Source organism: Arachis ipaensis, chromosome B10, assembly GCF_000816755.2.
Source record: "Arachis ipaensis cultivar K30076 chromosome B10, Araip1.1, whole genome shotgun sequence".
Lineage (NCBI taxonomy): Eukaryota > Viridiplantae > Streptophyta > Magnoliopsida > Fabales > Fabaceae > Arachis > Arachis ipaensis.
Window position 1 is genome coordinate 23,470,360 of NC_029794.2, and position 15,542 is coordinate 23,485,901.

The 15,542-nt window shown below is 38.5% G+C and overlaps 1 protein-coding gene across 1 annotated transcript; it reads left to right on the plus strand.

Annotated features, from left to right (window-relative positions):
• On the plus strand, positions 11,498-12,199 carry LOC107620404. The gene has a single exon (XM_016322569.1). It carries the CDS (start codon positions 11,498-11,500, stop codon positions 12,197-12,199), a length of 702 nt encoding a protein of 233 aa, XP_016178055.1.

Genomic DNA, 15,542 nt, shown 5'->3' on the forward strand with positions numbered 1-15,542 from the left:
GGACAGAAGTCTCCGTCTTCTATGCTTTGGAATGAGGCTTTAGATGGAGAGAGGCTAGCCAAGGTGATCAAAGGGAACCACGGGGATTCGCATCCTCCTCGGGTCATCTTCTCAGAAGAAGGGCTGGCGGCGTTATCTGTACCATATAAGGAAGCAATCGTCGTCAAAGTCTTGGGCAAGCATATGAGTTACACGGCAATGGTGCATAAGCTGGGTATGGTGTGGAGATTGAAGGGTGGGTTTCAAGTTCTGGATGTAGGAAATGGTTATTTTCTGGTGAAGTTTGATGCTTTCGAAGATCAGGAGAGGGTATTACTTGGTGGTCCTTGGATGATATCTGGGTTCTATCTTGCTGTAAAACCATGGTCACCTGAGTTCTATTCAGAGGAGGAGGTTTTTGGAATCACCATGGTATGGGTACGCTTTTACGGCTTAGGGATTCGTTACTACCATGAGAAGGCTATGTTGAGGATCGCCGCTGCGGTGGGAAAGCCAGTGAAAGTCGATGTAGCAACTAAGATGGCAGCAAGAGGGAAGTATGTGAGGGCTTGTGTGGAGATTGATTTAGGCGTTCCCATTACTCGTAGTGTTGAGGTGGATGGGAGGGTTTTGGATGTTGAATATGAAAGCCTTGAGTTGGTCTGCAATACGTGTGGTTGTTATGGGCATGTTGGTGTGGACTGTAAATTGATTAGTTCAATTTCAGCGAACATTGATAAAACAGGGGTGAATGAAGACAAGGAACAAGATCATGAGAAGATAGATCAGGTGCCATTTTCTTCTAATATTGAGAAGTCTTTTGTTTTCCCAAAAAATTTTATGTGGATAAATCTTCTAATTATGTTGCTAAAGGAGAACCTGCTATGAAAGGCATCAATGTGGTTGAATCATCTTTACACATAAGTAAGGGCAATCAAGTGTTAAAACAAGCGAGGAACTTTAAATTAGCTTCGTCAGGTTTTACCTCTGCTCAAGGTGTGACGGGTGGCAAGCAAGGACCTGGTTTAGAACGGGCAGGGGCTTATTCGCAAGGCGCAGGGACTTCTAAAACGCCATTCAAAAGCAATTTAAAGAGATTAAGGCCTAATTCTCTTCAGAATTCTCCGGTTGAGAATGGGCACAGTGTGGTTACAGTGGAGACCCCACTCACTACCCTCAAATAATCTGAGGTGTGGGTCTCACTCCAAGTAATATTAATATGGATTGTGCAAACATTATAGCTTGGAATGTGAGAGGAGCTGGAAATAAGCTGGCTCGGGGGCATCTGAAACAATTAGTAAAGAATTTTCATCCGTACATTTTTATCATTTTAGAGACTCATTGTGCTTTCCAAAAGATGGCTGTCTTTTGGAACAGATTAGGTTATACTCCTATTCATATTGAAGAAGCTCAGGGGCATAGTGGAGGTATTTGGGTGCTCTCTGCATGGCCCGGAGTATCTTGCAATGTCGTGGCAGCGAGTTCGCAAGTGGTGTGTATTGAGTTTTCGAATGGCGGTTTTTCTTGGGTCTGTGCAGCAATTTATGCAAGTCCCGTTCCTAGCAAAAGGGAAGAAGCTTGGAGGGTTTTGACAGATTTTTCTAGAAATTATTCAGGTCCTTTATTAGCTATTGGGGATTTTAATGAGATCTTTCTTTCATCTGAGGTTAAAGGTGGGAACTGTCTCTCGAAGGGCAGAGCGGTTTGGAGCTCTCCTAGATGAGTGTGGTTTGATTGATTTGGGAGCCCATGGATCTTTGTACACTTGGTTCAGACATATGCAGGGTAATCGGTTCATCTCGAAGAGGCTGGATAGGGCTGTGGCTACTGATGCTTGGTGTTTTCGTTTTCCGGAAAGCTACGTGGAGAATTTGGCGAGGATGCATTCTGACCACTGTCCCATTATGATACGATGTCAAGGTAATGATAGAAGAGTCGGGGTAAAACCTTTCCGTTTTCAAGTAGCTTGGTCTTATCACCCAAGTTTTTTGTCGGTGGTCAGGGGTGCTTGGGACAAGGGTAGACCCAATCCTATTCGTTGCCTTTCTCAGGTCAGAGATGATGCTTTGGCCTTTAACCGAGATGTCTTTGGAAATATTTTTAAAAGAAAGAGGGAATTGGAGAGGCGTGTGACCAGTATCCAACAGCGAATGGAGAGAGATGATGCTTTATCCCTCATACAGGAAGAAAGGGAGTTACAGGCTGAATATAGTAATCTGCTTATGCAAGAGGAGTTGTTTTGGTATCAAAAATCCCGAGAGCACTGGGTCAGATTTGGAGATAGAAATACTAAGTTCTTTCATATGCAAACCATTATGCGGAGGAAGCGTAATAAGGTTCAGGGGTTGTTTTTGGAGGATGGAAGATGGAGTACTGATCCGCAAGAACTCGAAGAATGTGCAATTGGATTTTATAGAGATCTTTTTTGTAATGTGGAACAGGTAGAACTTGATGTGATGGAGGATCAGGAATTACCTTCTTTATCTCGTGAGGCTATTGAAAGTTTCACAAGAAATGTTTCTAAAGAAGAGGTTAGGAAGGTGGTTATGGGCATGAACTCTTTTAAGGCCCCAGGTGCCGATGGTTTTCAGGCTTTTTTCTTCAAGGAATATTGGAAAATGGTTGGGACCTTATCCTTTTTTGCAAAGCGAAGAAATCTCAAGTGCTTCATGTTTTGGACACTATGGCCACCTTTTGCAGAGCATCTGGTCTGAAGGTGAATTTTGACAAATCTCGTGCTATCTGTTCTATGAATGTTTCTAGACAACGCAAGGATCTCTTCACTGGTATTTCTTTTATCCGATTTGCTAATTCTCTGGGAAAATACCTTGGTGTCCCCCTTAAGCATGGCAGAGTTACTAAAGCTGATTTTAATGATGTGGTTGATAAGCTTACTAATAGGCTAGCATCTTGGAAAGGTCGCTTCCTTAATAAAGCTGGTCGGATTTGCCTTGCTAAATCAGTTTTATCTTCTATACCTATTTATAGGATGCAAGTAAGCCTTTTTCCATCAGGTGTGTGCTCTAACATTGATAAGTTTACTAGAAGTTTCATTTGGTGTGGTAGTCATAATCACCATGGTCTTCATTTAGCATCTTGGAGAGTTTTGACGACTCCAAAAAAGTTTGGAGGTCTTGCTTTGCGGGAGTCGCGGTTGGTCAATTTTTCTTTATTAGGAAAGCTAGTTTGGCAAATTTTGATGAATCAAGAGAAACTGTGGGTCAAGATTATGCTTCAAAAATACCTCCAGAATAGAAACCTATTTGCAGTTAAAGCAATGGGTTCTTCATCGTATATATGGAAGTCTATTGTGCACACAGCTTCCGTATTAAAGGAAGGGTTTGTTTGGGAAGTGGGAGCTTTTTCTAAGAATTTCTGGTTTGACTCTTGGTTGCACTCTGGGCCAGTAAGAGCGAGGGTTGAATTTCTTGATATTTGTGAGGCTGCTTTGACCATTGAAGATGTTTACCGTGATGGAGTTTGGCATTTGGAGAGGATTTACTCTTTTATTCCTATGGACTTAAGGGAAGACATTCTTAGTTTAGTACATATTTCGGCTTCTAGTCGTGATTTGGGTTGGAGTTGGGAGCACACTCTTTACTCTGCTAAACAAGGATATTTATGGTTAATTCAGAATAAGTTGAATTGGGATAGGAATATCAATTGGCTTTGGCTTTGGAAGGCGCGGGTCCCTGAAAAGTTGAGGCTCCTAGTGTGGCTTTGCCTTCATGATGCTGTACCAACTCAATATCTGCGTTTTCGGCGACATCTCTCCTCTTCATCCTTATGTACACGGAACTTGGGAGATGATTGTGCTGGTTTTGGATGGGTAATTCGCGATAGCTCCAGTCAATGGGTAATGGGATGCTCAGGAAATTCCTTTGGATCTAGTGTCATCAAGATGGAGTTGTGGAGTATATGGAAAGGTTTGGCTTGGGCTTGGGAGGCGGGTCTTAAGCTTGTTGTCTGTGAGACAGATTGCGCATCAACTTTTGAGCTAGTGACTAGTTGGCAAGTTCCACTCTGGCATCTTGAAAAAGAAGTGATACAACTGATCTTTGACTTGAAGTTAAGAATGGATTGGGATATTCGTTTTGAGCTTATCTCGAGAGAAGCTAATGTCGTGGCAGATCGGTTGGCAAAGATGGAATCTGGAGGTAGCGGAGCTGATGAGGTTCACCTTTGGTACCAGCCGCCAGAGGTGGTTTGTCCTCTCTTGCTGTTAAGAACCTAATTTCTTTTCTTTTTCTTTTCTGCTCTTTTATTTTTTCTCTTGGTTGTTCACCAAAAAATATTAAAAAGCGGTTGACTGTTTAGCTGTTAAATTTTTTAAAATAAAATTCCGCTATTAAACGTGTTCCATGTCGATAAACTCGGACTCGTTGCTTATAACTCAGAATCGAAATAAACGACAAAAATAACTATTATGCACAACAATCTAGTCAAACGTAACGGAGCTATTCATCCCCTAAATGAGAGATTCTCGTAACAATCTCATACTGTAAATTTCAGATAATGGAAAAGCTAGTCTTGTCAACCGAAACATATGGCTATATAAAAGGTAATTAGGCAAACAAAAAAGGTCTGAGAAAAATCCCAATTCTTAGCTCTCACTCACTTCCCTACTATTATACTGACCGTCATAATATCTTTGTAGATATTCACATCCTCCAATATTTTTAAAAAAAAATCGACGTATACCTCCTCATCAAGATGTAACCAAAATCTTTTTCCTGTTAGTAATTAGGATTATACATCGACTACACTCACTAGATAGGAACAAAACGAAATGTTAGTTCTTTTAGGTTAAATTACACCGTTGGTCTTTATACTTTTAGTGAAATTACAAATCGGTTTTTACACTTTAAAAATTTATAATTAAGTCCCTAAAGAGAATTAAAATTTGTAATTTAGTTCCCGCCATTCAAAAAAGTGTTTGATTTAACAGAATATTCTCAGCATATTATCTATTTTAAACATGTGAGTTGCACATATTTGACAACAGATACCAATTTAAAATTTTAGTGAAAGTATGGGGACCAACCATGTAATTTAACCATTTGAAAATGACTAAAAATTCCCTAGGCTATCTGAATCCAGCCCGCCCTCCCAAGCTCTCTCACTCTCACTTCTTACTTTCCAAAATGGCACCCCAACACAACACTTTCTGTCTCTCACCTCGGCTCACCATCATCGTGCTTCTCGCCTCCGTCGCCGCGCCGGATCCACTGATAAATTGAGTTGCTATTTTTATATTGATTTGTTGCTATTTTCTTCTTAGACATTGAATTGTTCGCTTTGAGCATGTTTGGGATTGAAATTGTTCTCTTCCATTTATCGATGTTTAGTATTGGGATTGGAAGAAAAGAAAAAGTCGCCGGATGAGAGAGACGAGATGGAAGAAGGAGGCGAGACCCGACTCGTGAGCACAAATGAAGTGGATCTGGTGCGGCGACGATGAACCGAGGTGAGAGAAAGAGAGTGTTGGAGTTGGAGTGTCGTTTTAGAAAGTGAGAAAGTGAGAGTGAAAGAGCTGGAGAGGGGCGGGGTAGGTTCTGATAGCCTAGAGAGTTTTTTGTCATTTTCAAATTGTTAGATGACACAGTTGATGTCCATACTTTTATTAAAATTACAAATTGGTCCCTATTATCAAATATGCGCAGCTCACATGTTTAAAATAGAGAATATATTGAGAATATTCTGTTAAATCAAACACTTTTTGAACGGTGGAAACTAAATTACAAATTTTATTTCTCTTTAGAGATTCAATTATAAACTTTTAAAGTGTAAGAACTAATTTGTAATTTCACTAAAAGTGTAAAAATCAACTGTATAATTTAAATTTTTTTTAAATCATAAAATTCATTAAACTATATAAAAGTCTACTAACTTTACCTGACTTTTACCTGACTTTAATAAGAATCAAATTATATTATTGAAACTCAAATTACCCATTAAAATTAAACGGGACTAAAAATGAACTATTAGTGAATAATAAATCATTAATAAATAAAAAGTTAACATTTAATTTAGTTCCTAAATTTATACTAAAATTTTAATTTAGTCTCTAAAATTTCAATGGCTTATATTTAGTTCTTAAACTTTATAAATATAATTAACATTAATTTTTAAGATAATTTTCAATACTCAAACATTAATAAAGTACTGACATAGACAATCAGATACCATGTTAAAATCTGTAAAATGGTGCAGTTTTAGTTTTAAAACTCAAATAGTCCAAAAAGCGACATTGCATCACTTACATTGGGAGAAAAAATTCCAATGAATACTATTTATGATATTTTTTGGCTAATTGATTGCCAAAACCAAACCGAAGTCGTTTTACAGAGTCAAATATAATATCCGAATGTCTATGTCAGCATTTTATTAATGTCTGTGAATCAAAAATTATTTTTAAAATATGAATCACATTCATAAAATTTATAGACTAAATAGAAATAATTAAAATTTTAAAAATTAAATTAAAATTTACTTACAAATTTAAATACCAAATTAAATATTATCTCCATTAATAAATTAAAAGTCGGTATGTCCTTAAAACTTTAGAAAAATTAAATTCAACTAGCTTTTTACTGTACTTTATGGTGATACTCAATTTAAATGCATTTAACAATTTATATTCGAATTACAATTTTAAAAGCATTGATTATAATCATTGAATTTGGCGATCAAAATCAAAGTGATACAAAAAAAAGATTGAATAACATAAAAATTTAAATTTTAAAATAGAAAAAGAACTTAGTTTTGCAACATGCAATGCAATAAGTTATGAAAAACAAGTTAGTCCATATACATAGACATAAGATTCTCACTAATACATATTAAAATAATTAATGTTAAAATATTTGAGTTGAATTTAGTGAGAGAGCGAGATGAGAGAGAGCGAGAGGGGTGGGAAACACTAAGAGGGGTAGAATTAGGCAATTTAGTAGAGATCCGAGGGTTTGGAATCGAGAAGAGTATTGTAGGTTAAAAAACGAATCGTTCTCTATTTTTATAGATCATCTTCCTAAAGATATATCAAAGAGGGAGCTGTACCACTTGTTCAACTGGAGTGGACGTATAAATGATATCTATTTCTCACGAAAATAAAAAAAATGGTAATATATATATATCTGGACGGGACGAATAAATGATATTTACTTATCACGTAAACAAAAAATGGAAGACCATACATCTTTGCGTTTATCCGGTATACAACAAAGGGTGGAGCTACGAAGGCTATTGCGGAAATGAATAGAAAGAGGTTACGAGGGAAGATTGTTTTAGTAGGAGAAGCTAGGTATTAACGTACAAATGAAGTGGAGAATGTAAAGAGACATAAAGAGGACGGCAATGCTTGGAGTATTGTTAAGTATCAACCGCAACATGAGGAGAGCCTAAGGTTTTCAGGGAAGAATGTCGAAAAGCGGAAGAAATAGGAAGAAGCAGTAAAAAAAGAATATCCACATGGCAATAGGTGGACGAAGAAGATGGAAGTTCCTGTGGCAAAAGAGAATCTTGAGTAGTTACAGAGGAGCCTAATAGGCGAAATATAAAGGCTATTGACTATAGATCCTTAAAGTTTATGATTGAAAAGAATTTTTCATAGGTTGTACAAGTACGAGAACTAGGAGCCTACAAAGCACTTATGACCTTTGACAGTGTTTTGAGTGCAGAAGATGCCTACACGTTCAAAATTAACAACTTGCTACAACTTTTCCATAGCGTTTGGAGATGGGACGATGAGGAGCGTAGTGAAACTCGAAGGGTATGGTTAGAATGCTTTGGGGTTCCTTTGCATACGTGGTCAGCAGAGACGTTCAAGATAATAGGAAGCCATTTGGGAGAAGTTATTGGGTGTGACAAAGCCACTGAATCATGCCTTTCATTCAGTGTGGGACGGATACAAATTGATACTTGTAGTATGGACATAATTAAAGAGTTGGTTCACATCATAATTGGAACTAGTGGATTCGACGTCCTAGTTAAAGAGGTTGGTCATGAGAGTTACGGACGGGAGTGCATGCTTGGAGAGACAGGGGATTCTAGTCCCACAAAAGCGTGCGAGAATTTGGCTGCAAGCAGCTTGAGCACCAGAGTGCCAGTGGCAAGCAGAGATTTGGTGGTTGAGTTGATGATGGCAGTGCCAAGGGAGGAAGAAGCAGATAATGGTAGATTAGTAGTTCCTAAGAATATTTTGAATGAATGGAGTTATTGCAATTCATTTCAAATTCAAAAATCAAGGAAAACAGATTATTCTAATTTAGAGGGAAGTGCTGATTTGAAGGGATATAATGTTTTGTTAATTAAAGATGCAGAATCTGAAAATACTATTAGTTGGGAGTACAATAATAATGGGCTGAATAAAGGTGACTTGCGGTGGAAAAAAGAAAAGCAAACAAGGCTTCTTGGTTGGCCCAATAAGGTGTCTCATGCCAATTGTGCTGATGGAGGTAGCTTAAGCCCAATCCCTCTCAACAGAAGCCCAATGCATGCTGAAGAGGTCACAAGTGCCGGACTGATGGTGGATCCGGGTCGGTTGTGTCTCTGGCGGGTTGAGAACTCTCCCAATCCTGGGTTAGGCGCCGCTACTTAACAACAGATTGAAGGGGAGCATCTTGACCGCGACAGCGCGCCTAATTCACTCGGTGAGACAGCGCACCAAACCGCTGGGCAGCGACAGGTTCATGGATTTGAGGGTCTTCACGGGCCTGTGATGGTGAAGGCTACACTCGAGTTTCGTTCGATGGGAATCCTCTCATGGAGCCCGCGACGTCTGATGAGAACTGGTTAGTGCCGGCGATGGTGGGACTTCATTCGTCCAGGGACGGGGGGCCAGAGGAGGAAGCAGAGGAGAGGTCTGTAGTTAGGGGTGGCAAACAGGCCTAAACCCGCCGGGCCGGACCGCGTAACCCGCCAAAAAGCAGGCCAGGCTGGAAATTTGGGACTGACAAAGAGCGAAAGCCTGCCTAATAAGCGTCGCTTAAACTGCGGGCTTTGGCGGGGCAGGCTTCCCCGCCGGGCTTAATTTTTTTTGCAATGGGGTATTTTTGCGATTTTTTGGACAAAATGCAACTTTTCCTAACCCAATTTTTCGGAGACAATATTTATAATTATGTTTATTTTGCTTTGGAGATAATATTTATAATTATCTTTTGGATGAAAACTCGGTTTATAATTATGTTTATTAGATATTTATAATTACAAAGACTTTAATATTTGTGAATATAAAAAATATAATTTTTTTATGCCTTTAGAAATTATAAATTTATTAATATGGTTGTGAAATTATATATATTATTTAGTAGTTAATAGTAAAAAAGAGAGGAGCTTTTTTGCCACTCCTATCTGTAGCGATCCGGAAAATCACTGCGGACTGTCAAGACAGTTTAGTTAAGGATGGAAGAGGCGCCCCTACTGACTATATAGTATTGAATGGTATGGGCCTTGATGGAGGCAGTACCGGAAACGGGGCTGCCGTGGAGATTGGCACTGAAAAGTAGGAAAACAGGGATGTAACAGATATGGAACGGGAAGAGCAGATGCTTGAAAATAGAAGAACGTGAGAATTGGCTGTTGAATCAGGAGCGGTGCAGTACAACGAAGAAGATGACATCACGACCATTCTTCAAGTGCAGAATGAAGCACTAGCTCAAAAGAGGAGATTGGCGAAGCAGAAAGAAAAGGCACGAAGATGCAGACCCAAAAAACTAAAAAAGGTGTGTAATAATGTTTTAAAATAGTTTTTAGCACTTGATATGTTAGGGGGTTAAGGGGTGTTGGAAAGTCAAGCATGGTAAAAGAACTAAAAAAGAAGAAAAAACTGGATATGTTAGGTTTGATTGAGACTAAGATGCAAGTTGTGACTAAATTTGATGTAGTACGTATTTGGGAGAGTGATGCTGTGGGGTGGGAGTTTGTAGGTTCAGAAGGCACGTCTGGAGGTCTGTTGTTAATGTCGGATGAGATGCTGTTTAAAATGAATAACTGTTACAAAGGGGAGAGATGGTTATGTGTTGAAGGAGTCCTATCAAAAAATGAATTCAATTGTGCCTTTTATTTAGTATATGGTGCTCATACTAGAGTGGATAAACTGACTGTGTGGGAGGAATTGAGCTTTGTAGCTGGGTTATGTCAGGTTCCGATATGTTACATGGGAGACTTCAATGAAGTTATACAGATTAAAGAGAGGAAAGGACATCACAACTTAACAATGTCGGCAGAAGATTTTAAGGCTTGGATCCAACATATGCAGTTAGTGGACTTACCATTGAATGACCAAAAATTTACATGGTTTAGAGGCCGTTCTTGCAGTCAAATCGATAAAGATCTATTGAGTGTGGAATGGATTGAGAAATTTCCGGAGATTCGATTAAAAGGTGGACCAAGAGCTTTGTCAGATCACTGCCCAATTATAGTTGATGATTCCAAAATCAGAGACGGACCACGACCTTTCGAAACTTAGATTCTTGGTTTTCACATGAGGGTTTTCTAAGTATGGTCAGGGAGGAATGGAGAAATCTTGGCGAGTTGCAGTTCATAGAGAAGCTGAAGGCCTTAACGATGCCTTTGGGGAGATGGCATAAGGACAATTTTGGAGACATAGACAAGAAAATTCAGCGCTTTGAAGAGGAGATCAAGATGATAGATGATATGACTGGCAATGGAGTTAATGTTGGTATAGTAGAGGCTAGAAGGAAGGCTCCGGTAAGTTGTTGCAAGCGGTGATATGTAAGAAAAGACATACACTGGAAGCAAATGTCTCGATCCAGGCATGCGAAGGATATGGATAAGAACACTAGGTACTTTCATAACTTGGCATCGGCAAGAAGGAGGAATAATAGAATTGATGCTTTGGTAATCAATGGAAGACTGATAAGAAATCAAGCTCGGATCAAGATTGCTATCAGAGAGTTTTACAAGGAATTCTATCACCAGGAGAGATCGCCGGTCGTGGGGTTTAGGGATGGTTTAGTTAATTGGATTGATGTAGAAGAGTCAATAGCTTTGGAGAGAATACCGACAATGGAGGAGGTTAGAGAGGAGGTTTAGGATTGTGAATCATCGAAGGCTCTAGAAAGTGATGGGTATAACACGAATTTCATTAAAAAGTGCTGGGATAATATTGGTGTAGAGTTCACGTCAGCTGTGCTGGACTTTTTTCGGTCATCAAGGCTGCCTTCTGATTCGAATATTACGTGGGTGGCACTAGCACCCAAGTTCATTGGAGCCAAGGAGATTAAGGACCTCCAGCCGATCAGCATGGTTGGATGCGTATATAAAGTAATCTCTAAAGTGATGGTCCGAAGGATGAGGTCAGTGATGCTAGGTCTAGTAGGAGAGACCCAGAGTGCATTTGTGAAGGGTTAGAAAATTCATGATGGAGCACTTATTGCATGTGAAAACTGTACAATGGTTAAAGATGAGGAAGAAGGAAGCGGCGATCATTAAATTAGACTTTCAGAAGGCATATGATCGGGTAAAATAGAGCTTTGTGGATATTGTACTACAAAAGATGGGCTTCGGTTGGAGGTGGAGGGAATGGGTGAAGGAGTGTGTTGGTACCGCTTCGATGTCAATTTTGATAAATGGTTCACCAACTAAACCATTTAAGATTGAGAAGGGATTGAGACAAGGCGATCCATTGTTTCCATTATTGTTTGTTCTGGTTTTTGATGTTCTGCATAGGATGGTAGGGGAGGCAGTCAAAAACAAACATATTTCGCATTTGCTGGTTGGCAAGGATAATATAGAGTTGTCACATCTTCAGTTTGCAGATGACACTATATTGTTCTGCCCACCAGAGGAGGAGACCATCAGAAACTATGCCAGATTGCTGAGGTGCTTTGAGATGATGTCGGGGTTAAGCATAAACTTCGATAAATCCAGTCTTATCCCAATCAACTGTGAACAGCCATGGACTCACAATATGTGTAACTTATTGGGATGTAAGGAGGCGAACCTTCCAATGAGATACCTGGGCATTTCTTTAAGAGTGAACCCAAGGCGGGTCAGTACTTGGAAAACGGTAATTGATAAGGTAGAGGAGAAGCTTAGTCTGTGGAAGGCAAAAGTCCTTAACAAAGTGGGCAAGTTAGTCGTGATTAAGTTTATGTTGAATAGCTTGCCGGTGTACTATTTGAGTTTGTATAAGATGCCAAAGGCAGTGGCAGAAACGTTGATTTCGTTGCAGAGAAAATTCCTATGGAGTAAGTGATAAACCGCTATTTTACGGTTTATTTTGTACTAAATTGAGTGAATTTTATCCACTATTCTCACACTTATTCATAGAAATTTCATGTTTTATATTTTCCTTCCTAATTTCATGCTATGATTGAAAACATATTTCTTTGGTGTTAAATTTGCTAATTTTAATCTTCTCTTATTATCATTCGATGTCGTGATATGTGTATTAAGTGTTTTCAGGTTTTATAGGGCAGGAAGGACTTAGAGGATGGAAAGGAAGCATGCAAAAGTGGAAAAAATACACTAAGTTGAAGTTTTCAGAATCTGGAAGCGACACGTACGCATGGACGACGCGTACGCGTGGACGACGCGTACGCGTAACTGAGCCAATGTCCAAGTAACGCGCACGCGTGGCTGACGCCTACGCGTGGCCAGTGAAAAAGTCCAGCGACGCATACACGTGGCCGACGCGTACGCGTGACAAAGCGTCACGTGCTGTAGATATCAGAATTCGCTGGGGGTGATTTTTGGGCTGTTTTTGACCCAGTTTCAAGCCCGAAACTGAAGATTAGAGGCTGCAGAGTGGAGCAGAATGGGGGAATCAATCATTCACACTACATTCACACACTTTAGATTTTAGATGTAGTTTTCTAGAGAGAGAGGCTCTCTCCTCTTCTCTCTCTAGGTTTTAGGTTTTTAGGTTTATTTCTCTTCAAATTCATAATTCTATATTGCTTTAATTTAGTTTTCTTCTACTTTTAGTTGTTCTAGTACTTTGGTTTATTTATTTCTCTTATTGATTCCTTTATGATACAAATTTAGTTTATGAATTCTTCTTGTTTTCTTCAATTCATATTAATGCAATTTATGTTTTCTATGCTTATTGTTGCTCTCTTTAATTACTAGTCATTGATGCTTGCAATTGGTTGTTTAGATTTAATATCCCTTGTTAATTTTCTATGTTTTTATTTTGTACCTTCCAAGTGTTTGATAAAATTCTTGGGAGGATTTTAATTTAGATTTTCATGCTCTTGCCTTGGATTGATTATTTAGAGACTCTTGAGTTATCAAAAGTCTTTTGTTGATTGGTAATTGAAGATTGCCGGTTAGCTTGAACTTCACCAAAGCTAGTCTCTCACTTTGAGTTGACTAGGACTTGTGAGCTCAAGTTGATCGTATACTTGACCTTCCTCCATTGGTTAGAGGTTAACTAAGTGAAGGTAATTTACATTTACCATCACAATTAACGATGATAATTAGGATAGAACTTCTAATTCTCTTTCCTTGCTAAGAGCTTACTTAATTATTAGTTTATTTTCTTACCATTTTACTTTCTTGTTCCCTAATTCAAAACCCAAAAATATACTTTCCCATAACCAATAATAAATACACTTCCCTGCGATTCCTTGAGAGACGACCCGAGGTTTGAATACTTCGGTTAATTTTAGTGGGTTTGTACTTGTGACAAACAATTTAAACTTGATTGAGGTTTAATTGTCGGTTTAGAACTATACTTGCAACGCGATAATTTTTGTGAAATCTTTACCGACATTTTCCCTCATCAGTAAGAAGGCAGATATGGTATGGCACTTGTCAAGTGGGCAGTGGTTCAGGCTCCTAAAAAGTTGGGTAGGTTGGGGGTGGGTGAAGCCGTGGTGAGGAACACAGCTCTTCTTTTCAAGTGGTGGTGGCGTTTCTCAAAAGAGGAGTGTCCTTTATGGAAGAAGGTTGTATGGTCTTGTCACAACTTGAACCTCAATGTGATGCTATCAACTCAGACATTGCCTAGTAGAGGAGGTCCATGGAAGGGATATCTGTCAGCTGCAGTTTAAGGACCATATTGTGAGAGATAAAATGATTGCTGGGTTGTCCATGGAGGTGGGTGATGGAAGGAGAACTCGATTTTGGAAAGATGTTTGACTATAAAGTGGTCCGCTTAAGATGAGTTTTTCGAGGCTCTTCTCTGTCTGAAACCAAACAAGATCTGTTATAGGGGATTGTGGGTTTTGTGATGGGTTAGAGTGGATTTAGAACTTCCAATGGAAGTGAGAATTATACCAATGGGAGTTGGAGTTAGTGGATCAATTGCACGAGTCTTTAAGGCCGGTAAAGATGGCACATGATACGCAAGATAGAGTTGTATGGAAGTTTGACAAGGAATACATTTTTTCAACTAACTCTTTTGTGCAGGTGGTGCAGTCAGAAACGCTACTGGAGGATATCACCAGCTACAGTTTTACCAGATCCATATGGAAAGGTTTGGTTCCTCCACGAGTGGAATTATTTATCATGTTTGCTTTGATAGGAAGGGTAAATACAAAAGAAAGATTGCATAGGCTGGGCATTATTAGCTACGGTGACAACTTGTGCGTTTTATGTAAAAAAGATGTTGAACATATTCACCACTTGTTTCTTGGTTGTGAGTTTACCTGGCAGGTGTGGTGTGAATGACTTTCTGAACTTGGGAGGCTGTGATCTGTTCCGGGGTCACTGAAAGAACACTTTGAGAATTGGACATGTGTCATTAGCAGGAAAGAGGAGCGCAACAAGTGACTCATAGGATTTTTTTGCAGTTATATGGAATGTATGGCTTGAGAGGAACGAGTGGATATTTAATAACATAGAAGTTGATGTACAAGAGGTATTTCACAAATCTTTGGCCAATTATAGAGAGTGAAGTAGTGTAGATCCCTTTTATTGTTGATGGCAATGACGAAGATAACAATAGAAATTGTGTTTAGATTGCTTTTGTTGCTTTGTAGTCTGAGTCTTTTGTTTTTGTCGTTCTATTTTATTGTGTTGAGTTTGTTTGTTCAAAAATAAAAAAATTTTTGACAAATAATAACAAACTGATATAACGATATATGTTACTATTAATCATACTTAAAGCAAATAGATTAGAAACATAATCTACTTTACTAAAGGATGTCCAAGTTGCATTCCTTCAAGTGGAAGGTTCAGGATTTGGTCCTTTAGTTACAAACAAAATTCATGAGATAAAAATCTTACAAAACTAATTTATCTATAATATATAAAGAGGATATAAAAATTTAGTGTCGAATTCTTTTTTGTTATTTTACTCTTTAAAGTAAAATAATTATAAAAATATAAATATAAAAATAATTCATTCCTTAGTGAAAGAGGAGAAGATGACAATGTTGATGGAAGAAGAAGAGATGGATAATTAAAATGATTATACTATATAAAATTCTCTCAAAGTGTTTATCTCCAAAATCTATGTCACGCTGATTCATTAGATTTGTAGGTTTCGTCAAATCCAATCAACAGAATCGCATATTATTCTAATGGGTAAAACAACAATTTTTATTATTGGTAGAGAAAATATTACCTTTATAAATAATATTTTTTATTAT